At 36.0% G+C, this 27,742-nt stretch overlaps 1 protein-coding gene across 2 annotated transcripts in view; it reads left to right on the forward strand.

Moving 5' to 3' along the window:
* Positions 1 to 2,199: 2,199 nt before the first annotated feature.
* The window catches only part of Hells (helicase, lymphoid specific), a 50,034-nt gene continuing 24,491 nt past the window's right edge, over positions 2,200 to 27,742 (forward strand). Inside the window, exons 1-12 of one of the 2 annotated variants that reach the window (XM_058581098.1) lie at positions 2,200 to 2,436; positions 2,829 to 2,950; positions 7,647 to 7,769; positions 11,454 to 11,510; positions 14,654 to 14,690; positions 14,778 to 14,842; positions 16,935 to 16,976; positions 18,878 to 19,105; positions 19,479 to 19,661; positions 20,134 to 20,277; positions 22,441 to 22,637; positions 24,942 to 25,038. In XM_058581098.1, the coding sequence (XP_058437081.1) occupies positions 2,406 to 2,436; positions 2,829 to 2,950; positions 7,647 to 7,769; positions 11,454 to 11,510; positions 14,654 to 14,690; positions 14,778 to 14,842; positions 16,935 to 16,976; positions 18,878 to 19,105; positions 19,479 to 19,661; positions 20,134 to 20,277; positions 22,441 to 22,637; positions 24,942 to 25,038 (1,326 nt within the window). In that variant the 5' untranslated portion in view covers positions 2,200 to 2,405. The remainder of the gene's footprint in view (positions 2,437 to 2,828; positions 2,951 to 7,646; positions 7,770 to 11,453; positions 11,511 to 14,653; positions 14,691 to 14,777; positions 14,843 to 16,934; positions 16,977 to 18,877; positions 19,106 to 19,478; positions 19,662 to 20,133; positions 20,278 to 22,440; positions 22,638 to 24,941; positions 25,039 to 27,742) is intronic. The other variant, XM_046450197.2, reaches the window with a different exon arrangement.

The following is a 27,742-nucleotide window of genomic DNA, read 5'->3' on the forward strand; positions in this document are numbered from 1 at the left end:
ACATAACCTCCTGATCAGGGAGATTAATCAGACCACTGGAGAACAGAAAGCCAATAAGTGCATTTGCTATGAAGAGGAGAGTCATCAGAGAAGGGAGACATCCCTGATGCTTCTGAGGGAAGCCACATGGTCAAGCAAGACCTGGACCCATCCTAGCGCAAATGGCACTAGCAGAACTGAGAAGCTGTTCTCAAGTTTCCCCAGGAATGACTCCCATAAAAACTCAGCTGACTGCTAACAATAGATAGAAACAAAAGTCAGTTTGACTGCTTCATCTTAAACACTTAGCAAAGACATTAAAACCAAAATACAGCCATTCCTGGGCATTTAAATTAATAATGATGATGATAATAATAATAATAATAATAATAATATTTTAAGATATACACTTTATGTTAGCCTCCCAAAATAAGTAAGACTGGAGGCTACAAAGAAGGATTCTCAGACAGAAATGCCTGATAACTATAAAAAGAGACTATCAAGAGGAGCTGCCAGAGACAGAAGTTTTTAGTTTAAGGCCTACAGATATTCCTAACCTACACAGGTAGGCTTGGTGTTTGCTAGTATGATTATCCAGCCCTGAGTAACAGAATTAAAGGTTTCTCTATTAGACACAGAGGTCATACTAATAAAAGGATTTTACATGATCAGATGATATTATTAAACTGTGTCTTATGGAAAAGGACATCTGTAACACTAAAAGTTTAATGTTGTGTTTACATTCCTGATAACTTTAAGACTGTTAAAGATTTACATTTCTATATAAAGGCCTTGTCCACTCTGGCCTTATTATGGAGACAGCTTCTCCTGGTAAATATATATATACTAACTTCTCAGCCCTCACACCTCCTGGTGAGGGAACTTCTATACAGCAACATGTTCCAGCTGTTGCAACACTTATTCAGTACTCATGGTTTTTGTTTTTTTCTCATAGAAGCACCCATCCCCAGATGACTTTACAACCTGTTCTTCCCCAACCAGACTTCAAACCGAATTGACTTCTAAAAGGAAACTCATGTCCCTGACGCTGTGCCCCCTCACGTCACCCTCTCTCAGCTCAGAAGAAGCCAAAAGGAGCGACTCCCCTCTTCTTACAACAATGGAGACATTCCCTCAGTGCTCTTCCCCTACCCTATCAAAGATTTGAAAGGGACACATAGGAAAAGGGGGGAATGATAGACCCAACCTGATCTTTCTTAAAATTGGGAGCCATCTAGCCACAAAGCCATGAAAAGATAATTTCGGCTTTACTATAAATTACTGCAAATTCTGAACCTGCTTGGATGCCTGCCCATGCCTTGAACTCACCCATGCCTGGCTCTCTGACCAGATAGCAGCCCTCTCTGAAACTTTAATGATGCCTCATAAATCTTGGCATTCCCAGACAATGACCCTCTCTGAGGCTCTAATGACCCTCATAAATCTGATGTTGGGGCCAGCAAAAAATGTAAACTACCATCAGTGTTATGTTCATCAGAGTTCTGTTATATGTAACCCCCCTTTGTGTAACTTTCCGGACTATAAAGCTGGGCTGCAGGAAAGCTGCTGTGGCTGTCTTGTTTCCCTGCGGTTTTTGGAGGGAGAGGCAGCCGAGCAGGTCGAAATAATAAGCTTGCTTTAATTTGATTTTAATTGGAGTCAGTGGTCTTTTCTTGCGTCCTGGTCTAACAGAAAGTCCTGCTCCTTCAGCATGAATTCTGAGGACTGCTCTAGTTGTTTTCCTAACCCTTTCTTTTCTGCGGTTTGTTCTATTTACCACTGCTTCAGCTTTCCCATAGCCTACACAAATTTCTTGAACCCTGATTAATTTCCTATCCATCCACCCACAAAACCCCACCTCTCGGATATTTTCAGAGGATTTTCACCCAAAATGTGATCTACGCTCTAGGAATGGTGGGCGAGGTTTGCAATATTTGCTTGACATCCTTTCTCCCCAAAGGCTACGGGTTGGCGGGTATTCATTCACACAAGGGAGCCAAGGCGCCTCTCCAATTGTTAACAGCGCCACTGAAACCACGGAGCAGCTCGAACCATCGCCAAATGCAGGAGGAAACCGGGCTCTCCACAGTCAGTAGACTTCCCCATACCTCAGAAGTGGTTAAAAACGGAAGTGCAGACCCTCGTTTCCTCGGGATAGTAGTGCCCGAAAACGCCCACCCCCGGCCGCCAATCTCCCCTCAGGAAAACCCCAACTGCGCCAAATCTCGCGCAGCCAAGGGCAGGAGCAGGCGGTGAGACCGAAGTATCGCGAGACAACAGAGTTTTCCCGCGAAGGAGAAGCGCGCGTTTTTCCCTGGCTGGGTGTTGGGCGAGAAGGCTGGGTCTGCAGCTGATGTGAGGGATTAGCGCTCGGCTTAGCTGGCGCTGAGAGGCGAGGGCCGGGTTCCCCGAGAGCGTCCAGAGCCATGCCGGCTGAGCAGCCCGCGAGCAGCGGCGGTGAGTGACGAGAATCTTCCTCCGGGCAGCATTCGGAGCGGGGTTGGGCAGCATGGAGGCTGCGGCGGAACTTGGGGGAGGGAGCCTACCCCGGGCAGGGGCTGAGGGGGAAAGAGGGACGAGAAGCTGTGGAGAGGTGACCAGAGGTCACTCCGGAGTCGCACACATTTGCGTGGTGTGGGAGATTTTTCACAGCAGGGAGCTGCACTTTCCCGAGCATCCCGGGGTGTAGACTGGGGTCCGGCGAATTGGGGGCGACGAGAAGACCTGGGATGCTGGCTTCGCGGCGGGGCTTCAGCTTCAGCTTCTGCTTCGGAGGAAGTTTCAGGTCCGGATCGAGTCGTTGATAACTTTAAATAAAGACGACCATGGAAAAGCCTTTCTCCTGCTAGGGTCCCCGGTTCCCGGAATGGTTGAACAGGAGGAGACTGCTGTGATTACCCCGGCCATGCTGGAGGAGGAGACGCAGCTCGAGGCTGCGGGACTGGAGAGGGAGCGCAAGATGATGGAGAAGGTAATTCGGGAATGGAGTTTTTGACCTTTAAAGCCTTGGGAACTGGAGGCGTCCCCCGAGGTGTGGTTGGAGTTCTCCACAAACCTCAAAACAGCTTTGGTGTTTAACATTTGTTTTGTTGACACGGGCCTTGCGAAATCTTTGCACGTGCCTTGAGGGATAGGCTTCCTTCCATGAGAGGCAGTCTTGAAACAGCCGTGGAGTGGTCCCATCTCTCTCTTGAGTGATCATTTTAGATGGCTCGCTGGACCATTATAATTCTTTGAAAATGAAAGCGTGAATGCTTTCCTTCGAAATTCTTATTTCTTTTTTGAATGAGTACCTCTATGGTATACCTGATGGCAAGCATTAATCTGTAAAAAACCTGTTGTTGTACTTAATAGACAGAAGGTAGTACAAGTTAGCATCTATCAAAACCTGGGCTAGAATCTAAATCTTAAGAATTTCTTCCTAGGCTAGGGCTTTTTTCCGTCTGGATAGTCAACTGGCTTTTTGTTGATATTTTAGATAAAAATGTGGTACACCTTTTCAGTGAAAGCACAGGGTCCATTGAACTGGGGAGGCGCCACTCAACCACTTAGTCATATCTCCAGCCCTATTTTGTGTTTTATTTAGAAACAGGGTCTCAAAAGTAGCTCAGCCCAGCGCCTCTCTTTTGCTGAAGCTGGCTTTGATTCCAAATCCTCCTGTCTCAGCCTCCTGAGCTACTGGGATTACAAGCATGGCCACTGCGCCAGGCTTCCAGCCTCTTTTTTTTAAGACAGGACCTCCCTGAGTTGCTGAGGCTGCCCTCCAATTCAACATCATCATGCCTCAGTCTCCCGAGTGGCTGGGATTGCAAATGTGCACCAGATATCTGGCATAGCTCTTCTTTTAACAATAATTCATCATAGAACCTAGAGAGTAATTTTTTTAAATTAACATTTAATGTTTTCATTTAAAAAAGTCTATAACTCCGGCTGGGGTTATGGCTCAGTGGTAGAGCTTAGCACATGTGAGGCACCGGGTTAGATTCTTAACACCAAATAAAAAAAAAATAAAGGTATGGTGTCCATCTACAACCAAAAAAAATTTTTTTAAAGTCTTTTTAATCTTAATAATACAAATATATAATTTTCTCAAAGGTGTGGAAAGATTTTGTAATTGAACATTGTAAAAAATTATTGCCTCGTGACTAGAAAATTTGTAGAATAATTTTCAAAGTTTTTTCCATATTTGAGGTTAAAAAACCTTTGGAGGCCAGAAAACTCATATATGTTACAGTTTTTGTCTTTGGAGGGAGAACTGTGTTTATGGGCATATTTTAGAAGTACTTAAAAGAGAGGAAGCCAGGGCTGGGGATGTGGCTCAAGCGGTAGCGCGCTCGTCTGGCATGCGTGCGGCCCGGGTTCGATCCTCAGCACCACATACAAACAAAGATGTTGTGTCCGCCAAATACTAAAAAAAATAAATATTAAAAATTCTCTCTCTCTCTCTCCCTCTCTCTCACTGTCTCTCACTCTCTCTAAAAAAAAAAAAAAAAAAAGAGAGAGAGAGGAAGCCAGATCTTGAATTTCTTTTTTTTTTTTTATTAGAAATTATTTTTTTTTTAGAGAGAGAGAATTTTTTTTTTTTTTTTTTTTTTTTTTAAAGAGAGAGAGTGGGGGGGGGGAGAGAGAGAGAGGGAGAGAGAGAGAGAGAGAATTTTTAATATTTATTTTTTTTTTAGTTTTCGGCGGACACAACATTTTTGTTCGTATGTGGTGCTGAGGATCGAACCCGGGCCTCACGCATGCCAGGCGAGCGCGCTACTGCTTGAGCCACATCCCCAGCCCGAGAGAGAATTTTTAATATTTATTTTTTCTTAGTTTTCTGCGGACACCACATCCCCGTTTGTATGTGGTGCTAAGGATCGAACCGGGGCTGCTCCCCTGGGCTGCTCCCCTGCTCGCCTGCAGGCCACCGCTTAAGCCACATCCCCAGCCCTTGAATTTCTTAATGAGGGGCATTTACTTAGCTTTAGGAGATTGTAAGTTTGTAAAAAACCTGGAGAATGGCTTTGACATTCACATACCACAGTTAATTTCTTTGACTTTTTACCTGCATTTCCTTTTAAAAGAAGTCATTGTTAGTCTGGGAGACTTAAGGGTAGCTTTGTTGCTTTAAAAGTGGGTGGGAGGAGGTGGACTGGGACATTTCTTGAAGAGGTAAAAGGAAAATGGCTCATATTATGTGTAGGCTAAAATAGAACTTCATTTTCTAAAAAACTGAGATTGGTGTTGGAAGAGATTAATGGTGTGGAAAGTGGGGAATTTTTACTCTCAACATCCATTGCCATATTGTGTTCTAATTGCCAAGACAAGAAATGCTTCCTCGTAGACACTCAATTCTTTCCACAGATGGAGCTGCAACTTACTGTAGTATAGCATGTAATGAAATTGCTAAATCAAGAAGAAATGATGGGAAGAATTTGAAATATTGAAGATTGGGTTTAAGGATTAACCATTGGTGTGGTTTAGTTATATTATTTTTGCATAATGACATCTGAAAGCTTTAATTAATTTTTACATGCTAATTTATTCTGACAAGATTTAAGGTAGCTGTATCTAAACTCAAAATATTTTAGACAAATTTAAAAAATCCATTTGTGACATCTGAGTAATTTTCATCTTCTCCTGTTCGTAATATTCTCTCACTCGTTGACTGCTGATTATAGTTGCAGTAGTATATTGGTAGTTGCACAAGAAGTGCTATCCTTAAAAGACTGAAAATAGAGTTTGAGAAGATGTTAATAGGGATTATCTGTGTAGATGGGTAACTTATTTGTGTGTTTTTTGACTTTACTGTAATGAATATTATTATCTTCTTAGGTATCTTATTGCCATTGGTTTTATAATGGAAATTTATTTTGAAAGAAAACTATAGAGATGATGCACCTACACACATTTTTTTGTGGGGGTGGGATACTGGGGATTGAACCCAAGGGCCTTTAATTACTGAGCCACATCCCCAGCCCTTTTTATTTTGAGATTGTGTTTTTCCCTAAGTGGCTGAGTCGGGCTTGACCTTGGATATTCCTGTCTCCAGCTCTTTGAGCTGCCGGATTACAGGCATGCTCCGCTGTGCCTTCCTAGAGTGATGACATAATGTCTAGCAAAATAGAAGCCAATAATATACAATAATGTTTTAGAAATCACAGGCTAGAGTAACTACTCAGGTATAATATACAAGGTACTGGAGTATGAATTAGAATTTTAAAATGAACTTAAAACTCCCTCCCCAATTACTTTTATTATTTATTTATTTTATAAAGAAATTTATTCTTAAGTTTTAGGTGGACACAATATCTGTATATTACATTTATGTGGTGCTGAGGATTGAACCCAGTGCCTCATGCATGCTAGGCAAGCACTCTACCACTGAGCCATAACCCCAGGCCCAATTATTTTTATTTATTTATTTATTTATTTTGCAGTGCTGGGGATAGAACCCAGGATGAGGCATATGCTAGGCAAGCCTCTTCCTCTGAACTATACTCTCAGCCCTTTCCCTATTTCAAACCAGTTTTAAACTCTGGGCTGCTGTCCTTTAACTTAAAACCACCAGTTATGGGGAAAGGGCGTATTTAGGGTTTTTTTCAGTTGGCTTTTTGTTTGTTTTGTCATTCATACTGATTGAACAGTAGGTGACTTGGTTTAGTTGAAAAAACAGTGTTAAAAATCTTCCATTAGACAGTAAATAACTTTGTCAAGAGTTTTTTTAGACTGTATTAAGATTAGAGGTGTGTAGTACCGAACCTGAAGTCCCTTTAATTGTAAAGTTACTTAAGTATAATTCTTAGTGCAATTGCTAAGGCTAGTATTGCTAAATTGCAAGAACTTCTATTGTAGTTGGTGAAATTCTTGAGTTCTGCTTTCATGTATCTATCCTTCAGATAATTCAGATGTCATCTGTTTTCCTGAAAGTTGGCCTGTCTTATTTTTAGTAGTTTGAATTTTTCATGATTTCTATCTAATAGTGTAGTACTAAGCAATATATCTTTTAAGTGATGTCATCTCACCTATAGTATAAATCAGATTTACTGTGTTCTGCCCAGTAGCTTTATGTAATTTTTTTGAAGCTGCTTCAGTGTCTGTCTTTGTTGATAAACTATGAGTTTTACTAGGAAACAACAAGTGCCCTTTTGTTTAAAATATTACCTATGACTCCTTTTATGTTACAAATGCAGAGTTGAGTATATTTGTAGTAGAGACCATGTGGTGCTCAAATACTAAAGTATTTACTATCTTTACAGAAGTTAACATACTACTGAACTATACAAGGCCAAGTCAGAAGGATTGCTTTAGCCCAAGAGTACAAGATCCCATCTCAAAAAAATCCAAAAACTTAAATCCAACTTGAATTACTTGCTTATTTTCTAACTTTCAAATATTTTTTCAATGGGCCTTCAACTTGGTACATGTCAGAAATCCTGTGTCTATTATCTGAAATTTTAATATTTTGATATCTAATCTTTATCAAATTGTTGAATCTAAGAATCTTTTTTTAGTTTTTAGTTTGAAAAACAAGCTGCGTCTAATAAATCTTGTGAGAATCTTTTATTTCCCCATTACTTTCAGGAAATTTCTTAAACACAGTGTTTGTGTAGCCTGTATTAAACCTTATGCAAAAAAAAAAAGTAAAATTTGGTAAATATGGAAATTTTCTCTTTGGATAGGCTCGCATGTCGTGGGACAGAGAGTCCACAGAAATTCGCTACCGTAGACTTCAACATTTGCTTGAAAAAAGTAATATCTACTCCAAATTCTTGTTGACTAAAATGGAGCAGCAGCAGTTAGAGGTATGTATATATAATTTTTAGCCAGCAGCTTTAAGATTGTTAAAATAGCTTGTATTGATTTATAAATTATATACATTAAAATGCACAGATCACAAATTTATGGTTTGACAAACTTTGACCAATCAAGATATAACATTGGGGTTGGTGCCGGGGCGGGGCCGAAGTGCACTTGCCTGGCATGCATGAGGCACTGGGTTCCATTCTCAGCACTGCATGCATATAAATAAACAAATAAATAAAGGTCCATCAACAACCTAAAAATGTATATATTTTTAAAAAATAATGTACATTTTGATTCCACAAAAATCTTTTGTGACATCAGTGAATCCTATGAATCACCAGTTTGCTTTCTGTCACTATAGGTTAGTAATGCTTTTCTAGAATGTTATATAAATGGAATGGTTTTGTGATACGTGATACCTATATTTCCTTTCATTCCTGTTTCCTAGCATTCAGCTCCTAAAATCCTTGGAATTTCCAAAGTAATGTGTCTTTTTACATGCTAATTAGTTAATTGAGGGCTTGGCCTCTGTTAGGTAGCTTCTCAATGGGGGCTGGACACCAGAAAGACCTGAGAGTTGGGACTTTGAATTTACCTCCTGGAGGGTACAAAGCTGAAGGTTAAGTTGTTTGCCAGTGGTCAGGGATTTAATCATTTATGTTTACATAATGAATCTTTCATAAAACCCCAAAAGGATAGGAACACATGGAGATTCTTTGAAGGTAGTGTCCCTTGAGAGGGTATAAAAACTCTGGGCCTCTTCTTGGTCATTTCCTTTTCTATCTCTATCAGATCTCATCCCTATCTTTTGTAATATTTTTTATAATAAATTAGTAAGCTTCAGTAAAGTAAATGTTTCCCTGAGTTCTGTGAGCTTCTGTAGCAAGTTAATTGAGCCTAGGGAAGGGATTATGGGAATCTGAATTTGTAGTGAAGTCAAACAACCTGGGACTTGAGATATAGGAAGGGAAGCAGTCTTAGGGACTAAGCCTGCAACCCTGGGGATCTGATACAATCTCTAGGCAAAGAGCATCAGAATTGAATTAAAGGATATTTAGCAGTTGCAGAATAATTGATTACTTGGTGTGTAGAAATAAAAACCTACACATTTGTTCAAAGAAGTTTTGTTGATTGTTGGATGAAAGTGTGGAAGAAATTGGCTGTTTTTTTCCCCCAATCAACATTCTTACAGGTGTATACCCTTTTTTCCCCCCTCCCCTGCTTAGCATACTTTTTAAGATTTATTCATGATGTGTTTTATAAGTCCTCCCCCCCCCCCCCCACGTTGCAGTGTTGTGGAACCCAAGACCTCTTTCACATGCTAGGCAAGTGTCCTACCATTGAGCTACTTCCTCAGTCCCAGCATTTTATTTTTAATATACCATATTTTTTTCTCTGTGGTACTGGGGATTGAACCCAGGGTCTTGACTATACTAGGCATGTATTGTACCACTTGCAATTTTGGGGACTGAACCCAGGGATTATCTACCTCTGAGATATCTCCTCAGCTCTTTTATTTTTTTATTTTGTGATGGGGACTCACTAAGTTGCCCAAGCTCATACTTGTGATCCTTCTGTCTTAATCTCCCAAGTAGCTGGATTTACACATTGACACCATTAGTAGTATCCTCATAGTTGTATCCCCCTCATCTTTCACCCTCAAATATTCACTGATCTGTTTTCTAATATAGATTCATGTGCACTTTCTGTTGGTGATATTTTATTTTAGTTTTCATCTGTCTGAAAGTCTTGTTTTTATTTGTGTGTGTGTGTGTGTGTGTGTGTGTGTGTGTGTGTGTGTGTGTGTGTTTTTTTTCTGGTGCTAGAGATTGAACCGGGGGCCTTGTGCATTTAAGGCAAGCACTCTACCAAGTAAGCTATATCCCTAGCCCCAAGTCTTGTTTTTTTTTTTTTAATATATGTTAGTGTTGATGTACCTTTATTTATTTTTTATTTTTTTATTTATATGTGGTGTGGAGGATGGAACTCAGTGCTTCATGCATGTCAGGCAAGTGCTCTGTCACTAAGCCACAACCCCAGCACTCCAGTCTTGGTTTTTAAAAGACATTCTTACTGGGTAAAGAATTTATTTTTTCTTTTTGGACACTGATGATTGAAATCTGGGGTACTCAACCACTGAGTGACCCCAGCCCTATTTTGTATTTTATTTAGAGACAGTGTTTCACTGAGTTGCTTAGCACCTCACTTTTGCTGATTGGCTTTGGACTCGAGATCCTTCTGTTTCAGCCTCTCTAGCCATTGAGATTCCAGGTGTGCTCCATGGAGTTCAGCTGTTTTTTCTTTAGTGTTATTTTTTCTTGAAGTGTTTTAAAGATATTTTGTTCATTGCCGCCTAGCTTTTTGTTTCTTATATAAAGTATAAAACTGTAAGCAATTTGACTTCTGCCTCAACCCCATTACCTTTTAGACCTTCTTCCAAATGTGTTTCTTCTTGCCTTTGAGTCTTTCCATTGGCGTTTTCTGCATGAAACCCTTTTCCCATAGATTGCTTGGCTTACTTCATCTTCATCAACTTGTCTTTAATGTTTTCTCAATGAGACTCTTCCCAGACAATCTTTTTCTTTTTCTTTTTTTCTTTTTTTAATGGTGCTGGGGATTGAACTCAGGGCCTTATTGCTGTGAGGCCAGACAATCTAGTTACTGACTCTTGATTTCCTTTACCTTCTTGTGTTCTTTGCATTGCACTTATCATGTGATAGGTATATTGTATTTGTCTTCCCACAAAAATGTAGGATGTCAGAACTTAAACACATTAGAGGATACAGTAAATGCCATGTCCCCATTATCCACATTTAACACTAGTTGAGATTTTGTTTTATTTGCAAAATTCTTTTTTGTTTGTCTGAAACCCTTTTAAAATTTTGATATGTTAAGATAAAACACAACACACAAAAACCCCACAAAACCAAGTACCTTATAAGACAAATACAGTTTAACCAACTCTTGGAGATGGTTTGAATTCTTTTTTGTCTTTTAAATTTAAGGTACATCTGGAACAGCTTTTAGTATAGAAATAGATTTATTTCCCTTCTGAATACTTTATTTGATGCTTATATTTTAGGACTTTCTACTTTGCCTGAACAAAAGCAAACTCTTCCTTATTCTTGACCCCTTGTCATACAGAGAGCAAGATTGTTCTACCTACTTATTTCTGGTAGCTGTTTCCCTGGTTTTGGTTTCCTTACATTCATGCACTTAGCAGTAGTAAGTCTGAAGACTTCAAGAGAGACATAGCTTAGTGCAGCTCTGCCCTCTCTGATACTTGATTCTGGAAATGCTAGCGTATCTGTTTTGAATTGTTTCAACTCAGAGACTTGGGTTCTATTTGTATTTTCCCTCTGTTATTTTGCTTTTGGAAATTGCTTGCTTTCAGGTAGTAAATAAGGCAGTCAGAAAGTTCACATCATTTGTTTTCCTTTTCTTAGTGTTCACTGTTCTTTTGAAAACTGTTGCATGATAAATTTTATCTGGATTTTAGTTGTTCATGGCAGTAGGGTAAATCTGTTTCTTGTTATTCCATGAAGTCTTAAAAGCACAAAATTTTCTGTTTTTTTAATTATTATAGTTTTTTTTAATTGTAAACAAGTTATTTGAGAGTTGGAGATGAAGGTTTCCTATGTTGCATTTCCCATCTGTGATATTAAGAAGAAATTATCTTACAGGAACAGAAGAAGAAAGAAAAATTGGAGAGAAAAAAGGAATCTTTAAAAGTTGCAAAGGTAATAAGGCAAGCCAGATTTTTTTTAAGTGCTCGGGATTGAACATATGCTAATAAGCATAGCTTTACATATGCTAATAAGCACACACTGCCATTGAATTATACCTCTAGCCCTCAGAATGTATACATTCATACATACAGAGATACATACTAGAGAATGAAACCTAGTGGCATTTTACTGCTGAGCCACATCCCTAGCTTTTTTTTGAGATAGGGTCTTGCCAAGTTGCTGAGGCCTCAAACTTGAGCTCCTCCTGTCTTAGCCTCTTTAGTTGCTGGGATTATAGTCGTCTGCCACTGTGTCCAACTAGTTTTTACATATTATCTTAAATATTGAAGAAATTCTTTTGTCTTCTTGACTTCTTTGAACATCTATTTAATTATAACTTTGTTAACCACCTACCTTTGTTACAAGTTGTATAGAAACATTGTCAATCTGTTCTTCATTTTTTTTTTTAAGTTGGAGATGGATGCAATACCTTTATTATTTATTTACTTATATGTGGTGCTGAGGATCAAATCCAGTACCTCACAAATGCTAGGCAAGTGCTCTACCACTGAACTACAGTCCTAGCTCCTGTTTCTCAGGGTTTTTTTTTTAGTTGTAGTTGGACATAATACCTTTATTTTATTTATTTATTTTTATGTGGTACTGAGGATTGAACCCAGGGCCTCGCACATGCTAGGCAAGTGCTCTACCTCTGAGCCACAACCCCAGCCCCTGTTTCTCAGTTTTTAAGAAATGGAAGAAGAGCCAGATTTATGACACTTTTATTTTCTTATACTGTGGACTGTTTTTCATCATGACAGAATTTGTGATTCACTTGAAAAGAATCTATAAATATTGTCCTTCAAGATATTTTATAAGTGTTCGGTTCTTTTTGGAGGGCATGTTTCTGGGGATTGAACTCAGGGGCAGTCGACAACTGAGTTGCTTTGTGTCTTGCTTTTGCTAAGTCTGGCTTTGAACTTGGCCATCTATCATCCTGCCTGAGCCTCCTGAGGCGCTGGGATTACAGGTGTTTGCCACCATGCCCAGCTTGTGGTCAGTTCTTTTGAAACCCATAATGAACCAGTGGAAGAGAAATGATGAAGTTTATATTTGTTAAGAACTTACTTTGTGTCAGGCATTCTGTATTTTATTTAATTCTCAGGACAGCTTTATTAAGTAGAGACACTATTATTCCATTTTACATATACAGAAACATACTAGGAGATACACTGTTAGTCCTCATTAATAGATTCTGTATCTGAATTTGCCTACCTGCTAAAATATATTTGTAACCCCAAAATCAATATTCTTGGTGCTTTTGTGGTCATTCACAGACATGCTCATGTGCACAGGAACAAAAAATTTGAGTCCTCTAGTCAGCTGAGTCCAAATACAAGGTTTACCTTGTTTTAGGTTTCATATGGTAAACATGTCCTTTTCTTGCTCTATTAGGAGTCATCATTTTTATGTTCTTATTGATGATTTTCCTGTTTAAAATGGCTCAAATCATTGTGCTGAAGTTTTAGCTAGTTTTTTTTAATGAAGTGTTAGCTAGTTTTTCTTAAGAAGGCTGTAGTATGCCTTTTGGAGACAATAGTCTGTTAAATAACCTTCATTTAAACATGAGTTATAGTGCTATTAGCCCTTAGTCTCAATTATATCAAGTATCTTTAAATAGAAACATATTAAACATATATTAATTGATTGATGAAAATGTTGTAAGCAGTGTTTAATAGAAACCTAAACGTGTTTTTTTTTTTTTCAGGAACAGTGGTTCATTATTTTCCTAGAGACTATAAAACATAACTACTGTGGTAACAGTTTTATAGCTTGCTGAAGATAACATAATCTAATAAGTAATGCTAGGATTTGAACCCAAGATTAGTTTTAAAATTTACACTTAGCTTCTATACTAACCATCTTTATTAGGAAATATGAAAATGCTGGTAGGCCAAATAGGTAGGATATCTTTTAAGGCCAATTATTTGAGTCACAGACTTGTTAGTGGTGATGTTTAAGTACCCGGTAACTATAATTTTGCAGATTCTTTTGCAACAAATCCAGTTATTCAAAGCTAATATTTGACTCATTATTAATTCTGGAGTTGCATCTTTGGTTTCTAAAGAACATTTGTTTATAAGATTATTTTACTGGCTGAGCCATTTACTCTCTACTCTTACCCATTAATATCAATACATCATTAATATCAATACTTTGAGCCAGCTAATTTTTTATCCTAGAGTTTTTTTTTTTTTTTTAAATCAACGCCCCTCATTTTGTTCTAAAGGTATCAGTCATTAGGTTCTACCTGCTCTCATTGTTCCTTTTAGTATTTTTTTTTTAAAAATGCATTTTTTTAGTTCTTAATGGACCTTTATTTTTTTGCTTATTTATATGTGGTGTTGGGAATCGAACCCAGTGCCTCACATATATGAGGCAAGCACTCTATCCCTGAGCACCCTTTTGGTATCTTTTTAAAATTTTATTTCGATTTCTTATACATGTTCATTTATTCTTTTTTTTTTTTTTTTTTGTAGATGGACATAGTACCTTTATGTTATGTGGGGCTGAGACTTGAACCCAGTGCCTCACACATGCTAGGCAAGCACTCTGCCCTGAGCTACAGCCCCAGCCCTCATTTTTTCTTGAAAAAGTATTCTCCACCCCCTCCCTACCCATAACTGGGGATTGAACCCCTGAACTACATCCCTAGTTTTTTTTTAAATTATATTTCAAAATAAAAATGTCTCCTATGTTTAATTTTGAATTTTATATTTTTTAATATGTATATATTTTTAGTTAGTCACAATGCCTTTATTTCACCTATTTATTTTTATGTGGTGCTGAGGATCGAACCTAGGGTCTCATGTGAGGCAAGCTCTCTACCTCTGAGCCACAACTCCAGCCCCTGAATTTTATCTTCTTAAGTGGGAAAAAGAATGAGTAGAACAATTGGGAGGAAGCAGAGAGAGAGATGATCATGAGAAAGTTATGGTAGGGAAATGCAGAAGATTAGGTAAGTGTGATAGTGGATAATTCTGGGTGAGGTTCAGCTGCAAGAACCATTTCTCTAAAGTTAGTTATTGCCATTTAATATGTAATACCATAAATGACCTTAAGTAAAAGTAATATTCTAAATCCTTGTTTTATAGGGTAAAAATTTAGTTGGTGGAAGTGGAGAGAATGCAGGTAAATTTCCTTATTCTAGTTTGGAAGAATGTGGGTTTGTATTTGTTTTAATTCTTATAAAATAAAGTAAAATGATTTTTTTTATAGCCACGAAAAAGAAAAGAGGAAGAGAAGAAGAATCATATAATATTTCAGAGGTCATGACAAAAGAGGTAAAGATAAAAGGGGGGAATAAACAATATTTGATGTTGAGTAAAACCTGTTATAGATTTTGAACCACTTTAATGCTGTAAGAATTACTATTTAGCTTTTCAATTTGTTTTAAATATTCCATTGCTTTCAGGTGTTTATGTAAAGAAGTTGGTTAATATTTATAGTATTTTAAAATCAACACTAAACATAGGATATATAAACTCAGCTACCAATGAGCTGTATCCACTGTTCTTCTTTGTTTATTTTGAACAGATCTAGCTTAGTGGCCCAGGCTGGCCTTGAACTTGGGATTCTCCTGTTTCAGCCTCCTAACTGGGATTAGAGGCATGTGTCACTGTCACTATGCCTGGCTACTTGGCTTTTTTTTTAAATTTGTTCTGGGGATTGAGCCTAGGGATGCTTAACTACTGGGTCACATCCCTTGCCCCCCCCCCCCACCTCCCCCCTTTTTTTTTAAAAAGAGGAGAGAGAGAATTTTTTTAATATTTATTATTTGGAGACAGGGTCTTGCTAAGTTCCTGAGGCTGGCTTTGAACTTGCCATTCTCATGTCTCGGCCTCCCAAGCAGCTGGGATTATGGGTGTCCTCCACTGCACCAGCTCTGTTGGCTTTTTTCAATTGCAAATTACTTTTTTGTTTTTGCTTATTAGTTTACCTGTAGTGGAAATTGAGCCGATGACCTTGTACATGTAGGCAAGTGCTCTACCTCTGAGCTACATCCCCAGCTAATTCTTTTTTATTTTTTAATGTTTTTTAAATTTGAGATTAAAAAGTATTCTGTATGATTTCCAATTTCTGGATTTTTGCTTATTGTATCCTCATAATTTCTGTATCCCTTGTATTTCCTGTGAACTGATAGGTCAAAAAGTTTGATTTACGATAAGAATACATCATAAATGGTGTTTATGTTTTAATTTTTTCCCAGATTACTCTCTAAAAGTCTCAGTTTATTTAAAGGACAACACTTCTTTCAGTTAACTATATTAAATCCTTGCATCCTTGTAGTAGAAATATCTGTACTTATGCCTATATGACACACATGTATACATGTGTGTCTGCCACTTACTGACATTCTGTCATTCTCCTGTGCATCTTAAATTTGATATTTGCTTAAAGTTTCTTGAAAGTATTTAATTCCCTGTGTCTTTGGTACATGTTCTTCTCATACTTTTCTGCTTGAAATGTACTTTAATGATTAAGCCTCATGACAACTTTTTAAAATAATTTGGTATAACAATGCTGTGTTAGGTCACCAGGTGGCCATAATGTATTGTCTGGTAGATAGTACATGACTGTCATTCAAAATTAGAAGTTTATTCTGTATTTTTAGAGTATTCATCTTTGATTTTTAACTAGTCTTGTAAACTCAGATGTCTATCCACAGAAATGCCCAAAGTAGATTGGAGTAGGATTGGACAAACTTTGCGTAAATAGTAAGATAATATTTTTAACTTTTGAATAGTTTTGTGGTTAACTACTGAAATCTGAACTCTTGCTAGTATATCCTGCAAACAGCCATAGATATACTCTAAACAAATGAGTCTAACTTTGTTTCCTCTAAAAAAATTTTTTTTTAAAGCCCCTTGAGAGGTATTGCGGCACCAGGGGTGCTTTACTTCTAATCCACATCCTCAGTCTTTATTCTTTTTCATTTTATTTGAGGCAGGGTCTTGCTAAGTTGGCAAACTTGTGATCCTCCTCCTTGGTCTCCTGAGTAGCTGGGATTATAGGTGTGCCTTGCCACATCAAGCTCATCTAAACTGTATTTACAGTAATTGGCTGCCAGCTAGAGTTGGTCTGCAGGTTATCATTTGCTGAATAGACGATAGTTGATGTGTGTGAAATTGTACTGAGTCTCTTTGTTTAAAAAAAAAAATTAAAGTGTTGACAATTTTGAATATTATGAGAGTTCTGAGCCAAAAAAATGGCTTAATTCTGCCTTATGACCACCAGTTTGAGATTCTGTATTTTAGTAAATTACCTTGAGTGCCTTATCTGCATAAGATTAGCACAAAATAAATGTTGGTTCAATAAATAAATGAAAAAATGTGCAAATATTACTAATTTATTTTTGGTTTTTCAATCTTCCAGGAAATTCTATCTGTGGCTAAAAAAAATAAAAAAGAGAAAGAGGTAAGGTGTCCATAATAAAAATTAATTTTGTCTTGAGACAGTGTTTTGCCAAGTAGCTGAGGGCCTTGCTAAGTTGCTGAGACTGGCCTTGAACTTTTGATTCTCCTGCGTCAGCCTCCTGAGTTGTTGGGATTATGGGCATGCACCACCATGCCTGGCTCATCCCCTTTTCTTTTAGTCACCACTGGACATTTTTCTCACCATTCATTCCATTTCTCTGCTTTAAAAAAATCCATTTACTTTTTTTTTTTTTATCTTTCTTACATTTCAACTTCAGGTGTTCATAACGTGTTCTTTGATGTATCAGTATCAATGAATGCATCTAGCAATAATAATGCCTTAAACTTTTGAATCTAGCAATGATACAGGTACCTATAAATATGTGGATTTATAGGTGGGTCATCAGGTAGAAGCTGTGGGGGATGCCTTTATCTTGTTTCTGACCTTAAAGATTTTCTCTAGTTCTGTTTGGGAAGGCTAGATTTCTGTTCCTACATCCCACCTATCTGCCACTATCGTTTTGTTTTAGGTGGACACAATATCTTTATTTTTATGTGGTGCTGAGGATCGAACCCAGTGCCTCACGCGTGCCAGGCCAGCACGCTACCACTTGAGCCACAACCCCAGCCCCATGAGGTTCCTTTTTAATCTTGAGTATTCCCTAACTTAAGCCCTAATAGTTACATGTTTGCATAGGGAAGCAGAAGCAAAATAATTAACATGAAAATATTTACCAATGGATATAAACTTCAAGTGATTAATTTATACTTCAGTTTAATAGGCCACTGGAAAAATTCATGTCATGATTATGAAATGAGAGGTACTTTATTTAATTTTTGGTACCAAGGATTGCACCCACTGGCACTTTACCACTGAGCAACACCCACATCCCTTTTTATTTTGAGAAAGGATCTCACTAAATTGCTTTGGGTATTGGTATGTTGCTGAGGCTGGTTTTGAACTTGTGATCTGGACAAGTGCACTACCACTGAGCCCCAGCCCCTCTCTTAAGTTGTTTTTTATATATATATATATATTTTTTTTTTTTAATTATAGTTGGACATAATACCTTTATTTTATTTATTTTTATATGATGCTGAGGATCGAACCCAATGCCTTACATGTGCTAGGCAAGTGTTCTACCACTGAGCTACAATCAAGCCCCACAATTCTTTTTTTCTTTTTTTTTTTTTTTTTTAATATTTATTTAATTTTTAGTTTTCGTCGGACATAACATCTTTGTTGGTATGTGGTGCTGAGGATCGAACCCGGGCCGCACGCATGCCAGGCGAGCGCGATACCGCTTGAGCCATATCCCCAGCCCATCCCACAATTCTTATATATAGACAAACATACATTTTACTCTTTGGACAGCAATATTGGGGAATTCTACTTCACATTATTGCTAGCATTTGATGTTGTCAGTCATTTTTAATTTTAACCATTCTATGGATCTGAAATGATACCTTTTGTTGTTTTTAACTTGTTTTCCTATTTACTAATGATAGTTTTTGTAATTGTTGGATTTATCTTTTCTTTTTGTTGTTCCGTCTTTGTCTTGTTCAAGGGATATATAACTGTCACAAGGTTATCAAGATAATTCTTTTCATTTTATATTTATACCTGTGATTTTATCACAAATAGATTTGTGTGGAATAATGACATTTGAGTTTAATATTTTTCCACTTAAATATACAGTTGTTTCAGCATCATTTCTAAGACTTTTCCCCTTTTTTTGTACCTGGGATTGAACCCAAGGGCACTTAACCAATGATCTTTGTTCTTCTTACCTAATGAATATAGGAAGAGGTACATTTTGATAATGTTTTTTGGATACACGAGGTGAGGAATATAGTAGCATTTTGTGTCAGACTTATAATTAAACTTTTTTTTCTTTGCAGGATGAAAGTTCCTCCTCTGCTAATCTCTGTGTAGAAGATCTTCAGAAAAATAAAGATTCAAATAGTATGATTAAAGATAGATTGTCTCAGACAGTTAGGCAGAATGCTAAATTCTTTTTTGACCCAGTTCGGAAATGTAATGGACAGCCAGTGCCCTTTCAACAACCAAAGTACTTCACAGGAGGAGTGATGCGATGGTACCAAGTGGAAGGCATGGAATGGCTTAGGGTAATGAGTTTTCTTTTTTGTTGTTGTTGCTGTTGTTAAATTTTTTTTGTAGGTGTAGATGACAGAATTCCTTTGTTTTATTTATTATGTGGTGCTGAGGATCCAACCCAGTGCCTCACACATGCTAAGCAAGCACTCTGCCACTGAGGTACAGCCCCAGCCCAAGTTGTCATTTTTAATATAGTTAGAATTCTGGCACTTTATAATGGCTTTGATAAAAGTCATCCCACAAGTGTTATTATAATTTATGGCATTAGTATGTCAGTCACATCATAATTGCCATTGAGTATACTTGTACAAAAGAAATAAACCTTTAATAATTCAGTAGATGTTTTTATCACAATTTAAATTCAGTGTATATTCTTTTGTCTAGATGCTTTGGGAAAATGGAATTAATGGCATTTTAGCAGATGAAATGGGCCTTGGAAAGACAGTTCAGTGCATTGCTACAATTGCATTGATGATTCAGAGAGGAGTGCCTGGACCTTTTCTTGTTTGTGGCCCTTTGTCTACACTTCCTAACTGGATGGCCGAATTCAAAAGGTTTACACCAGAAGTAAGACATATTCCCTTATATTAAATATATTATTTCACATGTGTTATTGCAGGAATTATAGAGCTCCTACAATAATACTGGTTTCTGTATGAGCATTGCATTTGATTTGACTTTTTCAATCTGAGCGATGTCATTCTTAAAGTTTATATAGAAGAGTTGGTACTGGCAATCTTAGACATCTTGCCTAAAATGTACCTGTAAAGAGTTCTCTAGATTGCATGATTTGATTCCCCTTATATAGACCTAGGTAGAATTTTTTAAAAATTTTGTTTGTTCTTATCTGGCATTTGCCACATACAAATTGTTTTATTCACATTCTTACCTTATGAGAAGAATATGTTTCCCCCCCTTTTTTTAAATTTCTTTTTTAGTTGTAGATGGACACAATATCTTTATTTTGTTTATTTATATTTCATGCTTTTCAAATAATTAATACTTAAATTTTGTTCCAAATTGATATAAAATCTTTTAGATTCCGACAATGTTATATCATGGAACTCAGGAAGAACGTCAAAAATTGGTAAGGAATATTCACAAAAGGAAAGGGACACTGCAGATTCATCCTGTGGTAATTACATCATTTGAAATAGCCATGAGAGACCGAAATGCATTACAGGTACAGGTGGTCTTCACTGGTTTCTTTATGATCTGTAACTATTTAATTCATACCACTTACGATTCAGTGGCATTTGTTTAAATTTTTTTTGGTGAAATTAATCGAGGGTATTGTTCTGGAGGCTCATATTAAAGATTGGGATAAAATGTGGTATTTCTTAGCAAAATTAAATCTTACAGCATTTTAAACTTTGGCCATAATTATCACTTTAAGTGTATTAGTCATACATAATTTGAATATACTACAGATATGTTTGTAATATGTACTTTTTCTTTTTTTTTAAGGAAGCTTTTTTTGTTATTGTTTTTTTTTTTTAATATGATGCCAGGGATAGAACCCAGCACCTCACGCCTGCTAGGCAAGTGCTCTACCACTGAGCCACAACCCTAGCCCCCCAGTAGCACGTGCTTTTGAGTATATGGAATTTATCAATCCAACTTGTTTTAATCAAATAAGAATAGAATATTTGAAGACAAGTTTTTTTATGGGACTGTCGGTAACATTTCCATCTCTGTATCTCTTGATATCATAGCTACTCACTTATTAATATTCATATTATTACAATGCAGTTAGAAAATTACTTGCTACTTCATTTATTTCATACATGATCCTTTGTTGTTTTGCTTTTTCCCTGATCATGTAATGTTCTTGCTGAGTCAAGTCTTTTTAAGTTTTCTTGTGAAATAAAGAAAGTAACTTAAGTAATGACATCAAGTCATAAATGGAGCATAATGGCTTCCATAATCAATGATCAGTATGTGTCAGATATTATATGTGTGGGTGGAACTTTGGAATGTGATTTGCAGAGGTCTTAGCTAACAAGTTTAACAAAGTTTATGAATATTTGCAGCAATAAAAAGTATCATAACTATTTTTTCACAGTAAAAGTTAACTACTTGTAAAAAAAAAGTAGAATATGAAAAGATAAAGAGTACCTGAAATTCTACCTGAGAATTTTATTTCTATTCTACTGATAACTTATAGGAATAATTTATACCTAGTAACATACTATACATTCTCTTTCGTAACTCTTGTTCACAATAATGTAATATGAAACCTTTTCTAATTAATTTCCTCTCCCTATCCAGCCCATATTGAAAAGTTAAGTTTCCTTGTCAATTTCAAATGGGAGTGGTGTTCTGAGGCTCCTGTTTGGTGTGTGACAAGAGAAGTTTCAGACCTGACTAATTAGTTTTCCAGGTTCCTTAACATTTATTTCCTTAGTTTTTCACTTACTCATTTATAAAGGGTGTTTCAGATAGGTGTCTTGTAGTGAGAGAAAATTAAGGATTGCCAAAAATTTGCTAGGAGAATAAGTCCCTTTCAAGTGATTTTATTTAAAGAGTAACAATAGTATAATTTTTTTATTCTGTTAGGAGTGTATTGTATAAAGTTCAATGTAAAAGATCCTTATTTCATACTCTATCCCCAATTTGCCAGTCTCATTTTTTAAAGATACTTAACATTTTAGTTTGATGTATTTATATTTCCAGAAATATTTAATATTTCTATTTTTTTTTTACAATAAATTAGATAAACTTAAGTTTGCCTGATAAGATAAAAGAGAAAGCACAGATATTAAAAATGAGAAAATAATTTTAATGACAGCTTTATGAAAACAAATATATATCTTTGATAATATAAGTTGCTAAAATTGACTTCAGAAGAAAGGAGCAAATCAATAACTTAGAAACATTGAGAACATTGTCAGATTAAAAAGAATATTAATTTCAGATATAGGCCTCCAGACTGAACATTATAATGCTGTTTAACATTTCTGACCATGTGGAACTAATGAAAGTTTTTGATAATTTTTTAGGAATATAGTAGTTTTTAGGAATCCAACAGCAGAACTTGGTAAAACATTAGAAAAGATACAGATTACTTTGACTAGAAAGCGAATGAGGACTAGCAGGTGGACTTAAGTATTATTTCATATCTAGTGAAATCTGTTCTAGGAATAGAATGACGTATTGGTTTTAGTAATCTATTAATTTGTCCCATTACTGGATCAAAGGAAAACATGATTATTTCAATAAATACAAATATAATATTTAATAAAAATAAAACAACCAGTCCTAAGAAAAGTTATATTTTGAGAATTGTTTTTAGGAAGAACTGTATGATAATTATTTTAAATTTTTTTCTCAATTCATTTTCTAGCATTGTTATTGGAAATATTTAATAGTAGATGAAGGACACAGGATTAAGAATATGAAATGCCGTCTAATCAGGGAGTTAAAACGGTTCAATGCTGATAACAAACTTCTTTTGACTGGTACTCCCTTACAAAACAATTTATCAGAACTTTGGTCATTGCTAAACTTTTTGTTGCCAGATGTATTTGATGACTTGAAAAGGTAGGTAAGCCTGTTATTTAACTGTTTTCTGTTTTTTTTCAAATCTCAAAAATCTGTTCTCTTAGCTGAAATTATTTCCTTTCTTCTAGGTAGCTGAATTTAAATGATTATTTTGTCAGGTTCTTTGTGATATATTTTTTTTGTGGTGTATTTCAAAGTGTGTTCTGTTTTGACACAAAGTATGTGAAAGCAGATAAAAGATGATTTAAAACTGAATTTGCATTGGACTGGTGAAGTAGCTTAGTGGTATTATACTTGCCCAGCATATGTGAGGCTCTGTTTTTTTCCCCAAGCAGTATAAAACAGAACAAAACAAAACAAAAAACCTTACTTGTATCGATTAAAGAAAAACTAAAAATACTATCTTACACAAATATTTTTATAATAAGACTCTTGTTTTGTTTTTATCTTTACAAAACAATCCATGGAGATAAAAAGGTTAAATATATTCCCTGTCTCACATATAAGAAAGTCTAGGCATAAAGTTGTTATTAGCACATAACAAGTTTAGCACCAGAGTGAATATTAAAACAAAGGTTTCCTGATTTTTTTTTTTTTTTTTTAAGTATTTTGTTTTAGTTGTCAATGAAGCTTTATTTTACTTATTGATAAGTGGTGCTGAGAATTGAACCCAGTGCCTCACACATGCTAGGCAAGTGCTCTGCCACTGAGTCACAACCCCAGACCGATTTCCTGATTTCAACCTAGCAGTTTTATTCTAGAAATTGTTTGAATTTAGATTATGTCATAAAAGAAATAAAAAGTTTTTGGGAAAAGTATACTCAGTGGAAGAGGAGACAAGATGACAAAAATATTTTAGATGGAAATACAACAGAATGAGGTGAAAAAAACTGACTTATATTATCTTGGGGAAGCTACATAATGTTTTATTTTGAGAATGTGTTCTAAATCGGATTTCCAAATATTGGCCCAGGGTCAGGCTGATTATTATAACTATGCAAACTTTTACTAAAGGACAAGATTTTTCAGGTCCTATGCAGAGCTACTGAATTGGAATCTGTTTGAAAAAAATCTGATCTAACTACTACATGAAAGTAGCAGTTTTTTTCAAAATTAGATATTAACAATATAACATTATTTAGATTATTAATATGTGCATGTTTACACTTAATTACTCATTTTTTAATATTTATTTTTTAGTTTTAGGTGGACACAATATCTTTATTTTTATGTGGTGTTGAGGATCAAACCCAGCGCCCGGCACATGCCAGGCAAGCGTGATGCGCTTGAGCCACATCCCTAGCCCTTAATTACTCATTTTAGTAATTTTTTTACAATGAGTGGAACTAAAAATGTATGGTTAGATATATTATGAAGTTATATGTATGTTGAACTTGTTGAAATGGATCAGATAAATACCTATAGAAATACATCACATGGCCATGGGTTTTGGCATTACTGTTAATTCTGTAACTATTCAGAATGTTTTATAAATTATATTCCTTGGACTATTGCTTTCCTAGCAGGCTTGAGTTCCTGAGTTCAATCCCTACCACTATAAAAACAAACAAACAAAACTAATAATACCTTAATCTATCTTTATTGTTTTTTGGGAATGGGGGTTACTGGGGATTTAACCCAGGAGTGATTAACCATTCTGCAACATCCCCAGATGTTTTTATTTGTTTAATTTTGAGACAGGTCTCACTAAGTTGCTGAGACTGGCCTTAAACTTGTAATACTCCTGTCTCAGACTGAGTTACTGGGGTACAGGCATATGCCACCATTCCTGGCTCTTTATTTGATTTTTAAGCTATTATAATATTATGTTGACATTTGTAAATTAGAAAAATGTCCCCCCTTTCAAACATAGCTCTTTTTTTAATATTTATTTTTTAGTTTTAGATGGACACAATATCTTTATTTTTATGTGGTGCTGAGAATCGAACCCAGTGCCTCACGAATGCTAGGCGAGCATGCTGCCACTTGAGCCACATCCCCAGCCCCAAATCATAGCTCTTAATTAAATTAATTAATTATTTTTGTGATGCTGGGAATAAAACCCAGGGCTTCACATTGCTAGGCAAGCATTTTTTTTTTTTTCCTTCAGTACCGGGATTGAACTCCGGGCCTCCTACCAAATCACAGTTCTTGATTGTTGGTTGAAAAAATACAATCACTTCCTCTTTGTTGGAATGTATTCTTTACATTAAAAAATTGCATCTAAGAGGTTGGTGCACAAATATCCATGCTTGATATATGCAAATTAATATAAAATTGTAAAGCATGTGTTAATATAATTGAATCGTGATAAGTTAATTTATGATCATTTTTTTTTTCCAGCTTTGAGTCTTGGTTTGACATCACTAGTCTTTCTGAAACTGCTGAAGACATTATAGCCAAAGAAAGAGAGCAGAATGTATTGCATATGCTGCACCAGGTGTTGACTATTTTCTTATTCTGCTTACAATATACTCATAGAATAAGCCTTGGAAGTGGACACTAGAAAAATGAATCTTCCCAAATTCGATTTCCTGGCCGTTTCCCTACTCCCAGAGGGAAATTTTATGGCACAATTCAAGTGCTTAATTAAATTTTGCCCTTTTAAAAACTTGGTACTGAGAATTGAACCCAGGGGCTCCCACGTTCCAGACAAGTTCTCTACCACTGGGTAACACCTCCAGGGTTCTGTCCCCTACCCATCCCCCACACTTTTTTTTTTCCTTCTTATTTTGAGACAGGGATTTACCAATTTGCCCATGCTAGCCTAGAACTTGTGATCCACTTGCCTCAGCCTCCTGAGTAGCTTGGATTACAGGTGTGTGTCACCATGCTTAGCTGCCTTTTTATCATATCATAGAGTCTTACTCAGTTGCTGAGGCTGGTCTCAAGTTTTCCATCTTCCTCCTCAACCTCCTCAGTTGCTAGGATTACAGGCAGGTGCTTCCTGTGTTTTAATAATTTTTCTCACTGCTATCTGCATTTAATACTTCATCCATTCTACCCTATTTCCCAAGCTTTCCTTCCCTCTCTTCCCTCCTGTCCTCCTTACCCTCTACCATTCTCCTTCTATACTACTTATCTTTAGATTAATATGATCTTTTAAAGGTTTAGTAATGTGGCCCTAAAAAGCTTCTTATTTGTGAGATAGGGTTTTTTTTTTTTTAAATAAAATTATCAATTTACTATTTTTTACAATTTTTTTTTTTGTGTGTGTCACTACATGTAGACTTAACCCATCAGATTGTTTTCTTTTCCCATTGGGGGAAAAAAAATTTTAACAGGTTTTTAGGTGTCAGTGAGATATTTATTTTATGTGCGGGGCTGAGAATTGAACTCAGAGCCTCACACATATTAGGCAAGTGCTCTACCACTGAGCTACAACCCCAGCCCCTCTCATCACATTTTAATAACAGCTTATTATCCCATTATCATGTTTCTTTACAATTAATTGTATCTACCTTTTATTATTTCAACATTTTTCTCTATTATAAACAAGTATCTATACTTATATCTTGTTTATTTTGGCTTATTTCCTGAGAATTCCAAGTAGTATTGCTGGGAAGGTGTATATATTAAGACTTTTGACATGTTGGAAAATTGCCCTTCAGAAAGAATTTATATACCATATGTATCTCTTTTCTTTTTTGGACTTTGTATGTGTGTGTGTGTACATTTTTTTATGGTGTCCTTTTGGTTTTGGTACCAGGGATTGAACTCAAGGGCACTCAACCACTGAGCCACATCCTTAGACCTATTTTGTATTTTAGTTAGAGACAAGGTCTCACTGAGTTGCTTAGTGGCTCTCTTTTGCTGAGGCTGGCTTTGAACTTTTGATCCTCCTGCCTCAACCTCCCAAGCTGCTGGGATTACAGGCTTATGCCAATGAACTCAGCCTTTTATGGTGTCTGTATGTGTGTTTTTGTGAGGTTTTTAAGATTTTTTTGGTGTGCTAATAGCTGTTTCGGATATTTTTGGGTAAAGTGTCCTAGTGTGTGAAACATTGAGGGAATATGGCTTATAAAGGAACAGATGTGTTTTGGCTTGATGTAGCAAATAGGATGTAGCAAAGTAAGGCTTTGATATTAGGTTTCTTAGGAAACTTAATTATAAAGTTAAGTCAGTTAAAATTTGTAGAATTTGGCACTTAAGAGTGGGTCTTAGAGGAATCTAGGTGAAAAGTCTTCCCAATGCAGTAGTCCTTTTAAAGATATTCGTGAGAAATGGCCATCTGATTTAATATTTTTTAGTTGATGTTTTACAAGGAGGGATACTGGAATTGCTATTTTTATGGGAAAGAACTTCAAGTTTACTTGAGTATAAAGATTATGATAGTGAATTTAATATACTAATCTCTGAATTCAATATATCAAGAGTCATGGCATTTTTCAGAGCCACAGTGCTAAGAAAATTCTGTGTAACACTGTTTAAATTTGTCTTATGGTAACTCATGCTTTGCTCCTAATTTTGTTTAAATGAATTACCTGGGGGAAAGTCTTTATTAAACGTAAAGTCAGATTAGTTGGAGATAGTTTTGAATGTCTTGTATATTTTCTTACTCAAACGTTAAATTCCTTGGTGTCTCAGTATATTCTATAAATTCTATAAGAAAGAATTTGAAATGTTTTCATATGCTTTCATGTCTCACTGACTTACTATACTTGCTTAGTCTTCCTTTAAGATATTTACTTAGAGATATTTTCAAAGTATTAGTGTACAAAATGTAAAGCAAAACTCAACATCCTGAATCTGAGTCTACATTGCATTTTGGATTTAATTATATGAAAGATGCTGAATATATTTGTGTTTTTCATATTCTTTTGCTGTAAGCTATTGAGATAATATCTCAAAATTAAGCGCCATCATACTTACAGTGTTATACTTAATTTTTCGTAAATCAAAACTTTTAAACATTGAAACTCTTACAATTTGCTTATTTTTAGAATTGTCATTTATAGGGGCTAGGGCTGTAGCTCAGTGGCAGAGTGTTTGCCTAGCATGTGGGAGGCACTGGGTTTGATTCTCAGCACCACATAAAAATAAACAAATAAAATAAAAGTATGCTGTCCATCTACAATAAAAAAAAAACAATTGTTATTTGCATCTGTAATCTTTATTCTTCATTCTTAAAATGTGTATTTAGC

The sequence above is a fragment of the Marmota monax genome, unplaced genomic scaffold (assembly GCF_021218885.2).
Source record: "Marmota monax isolate L192 unplaced genomic scaffold, Marmota_monax_Labrador192_F-V1.1 WCK01_AAM20220418_F8-fsc00004, whole genome shotgun sequence".
NCBI classification, from domain to species: Eukaryota; Metazoa; Chordata; class Mammalia; order Rodentia; family Sciuridae; genus Marmota; species Marmota monax.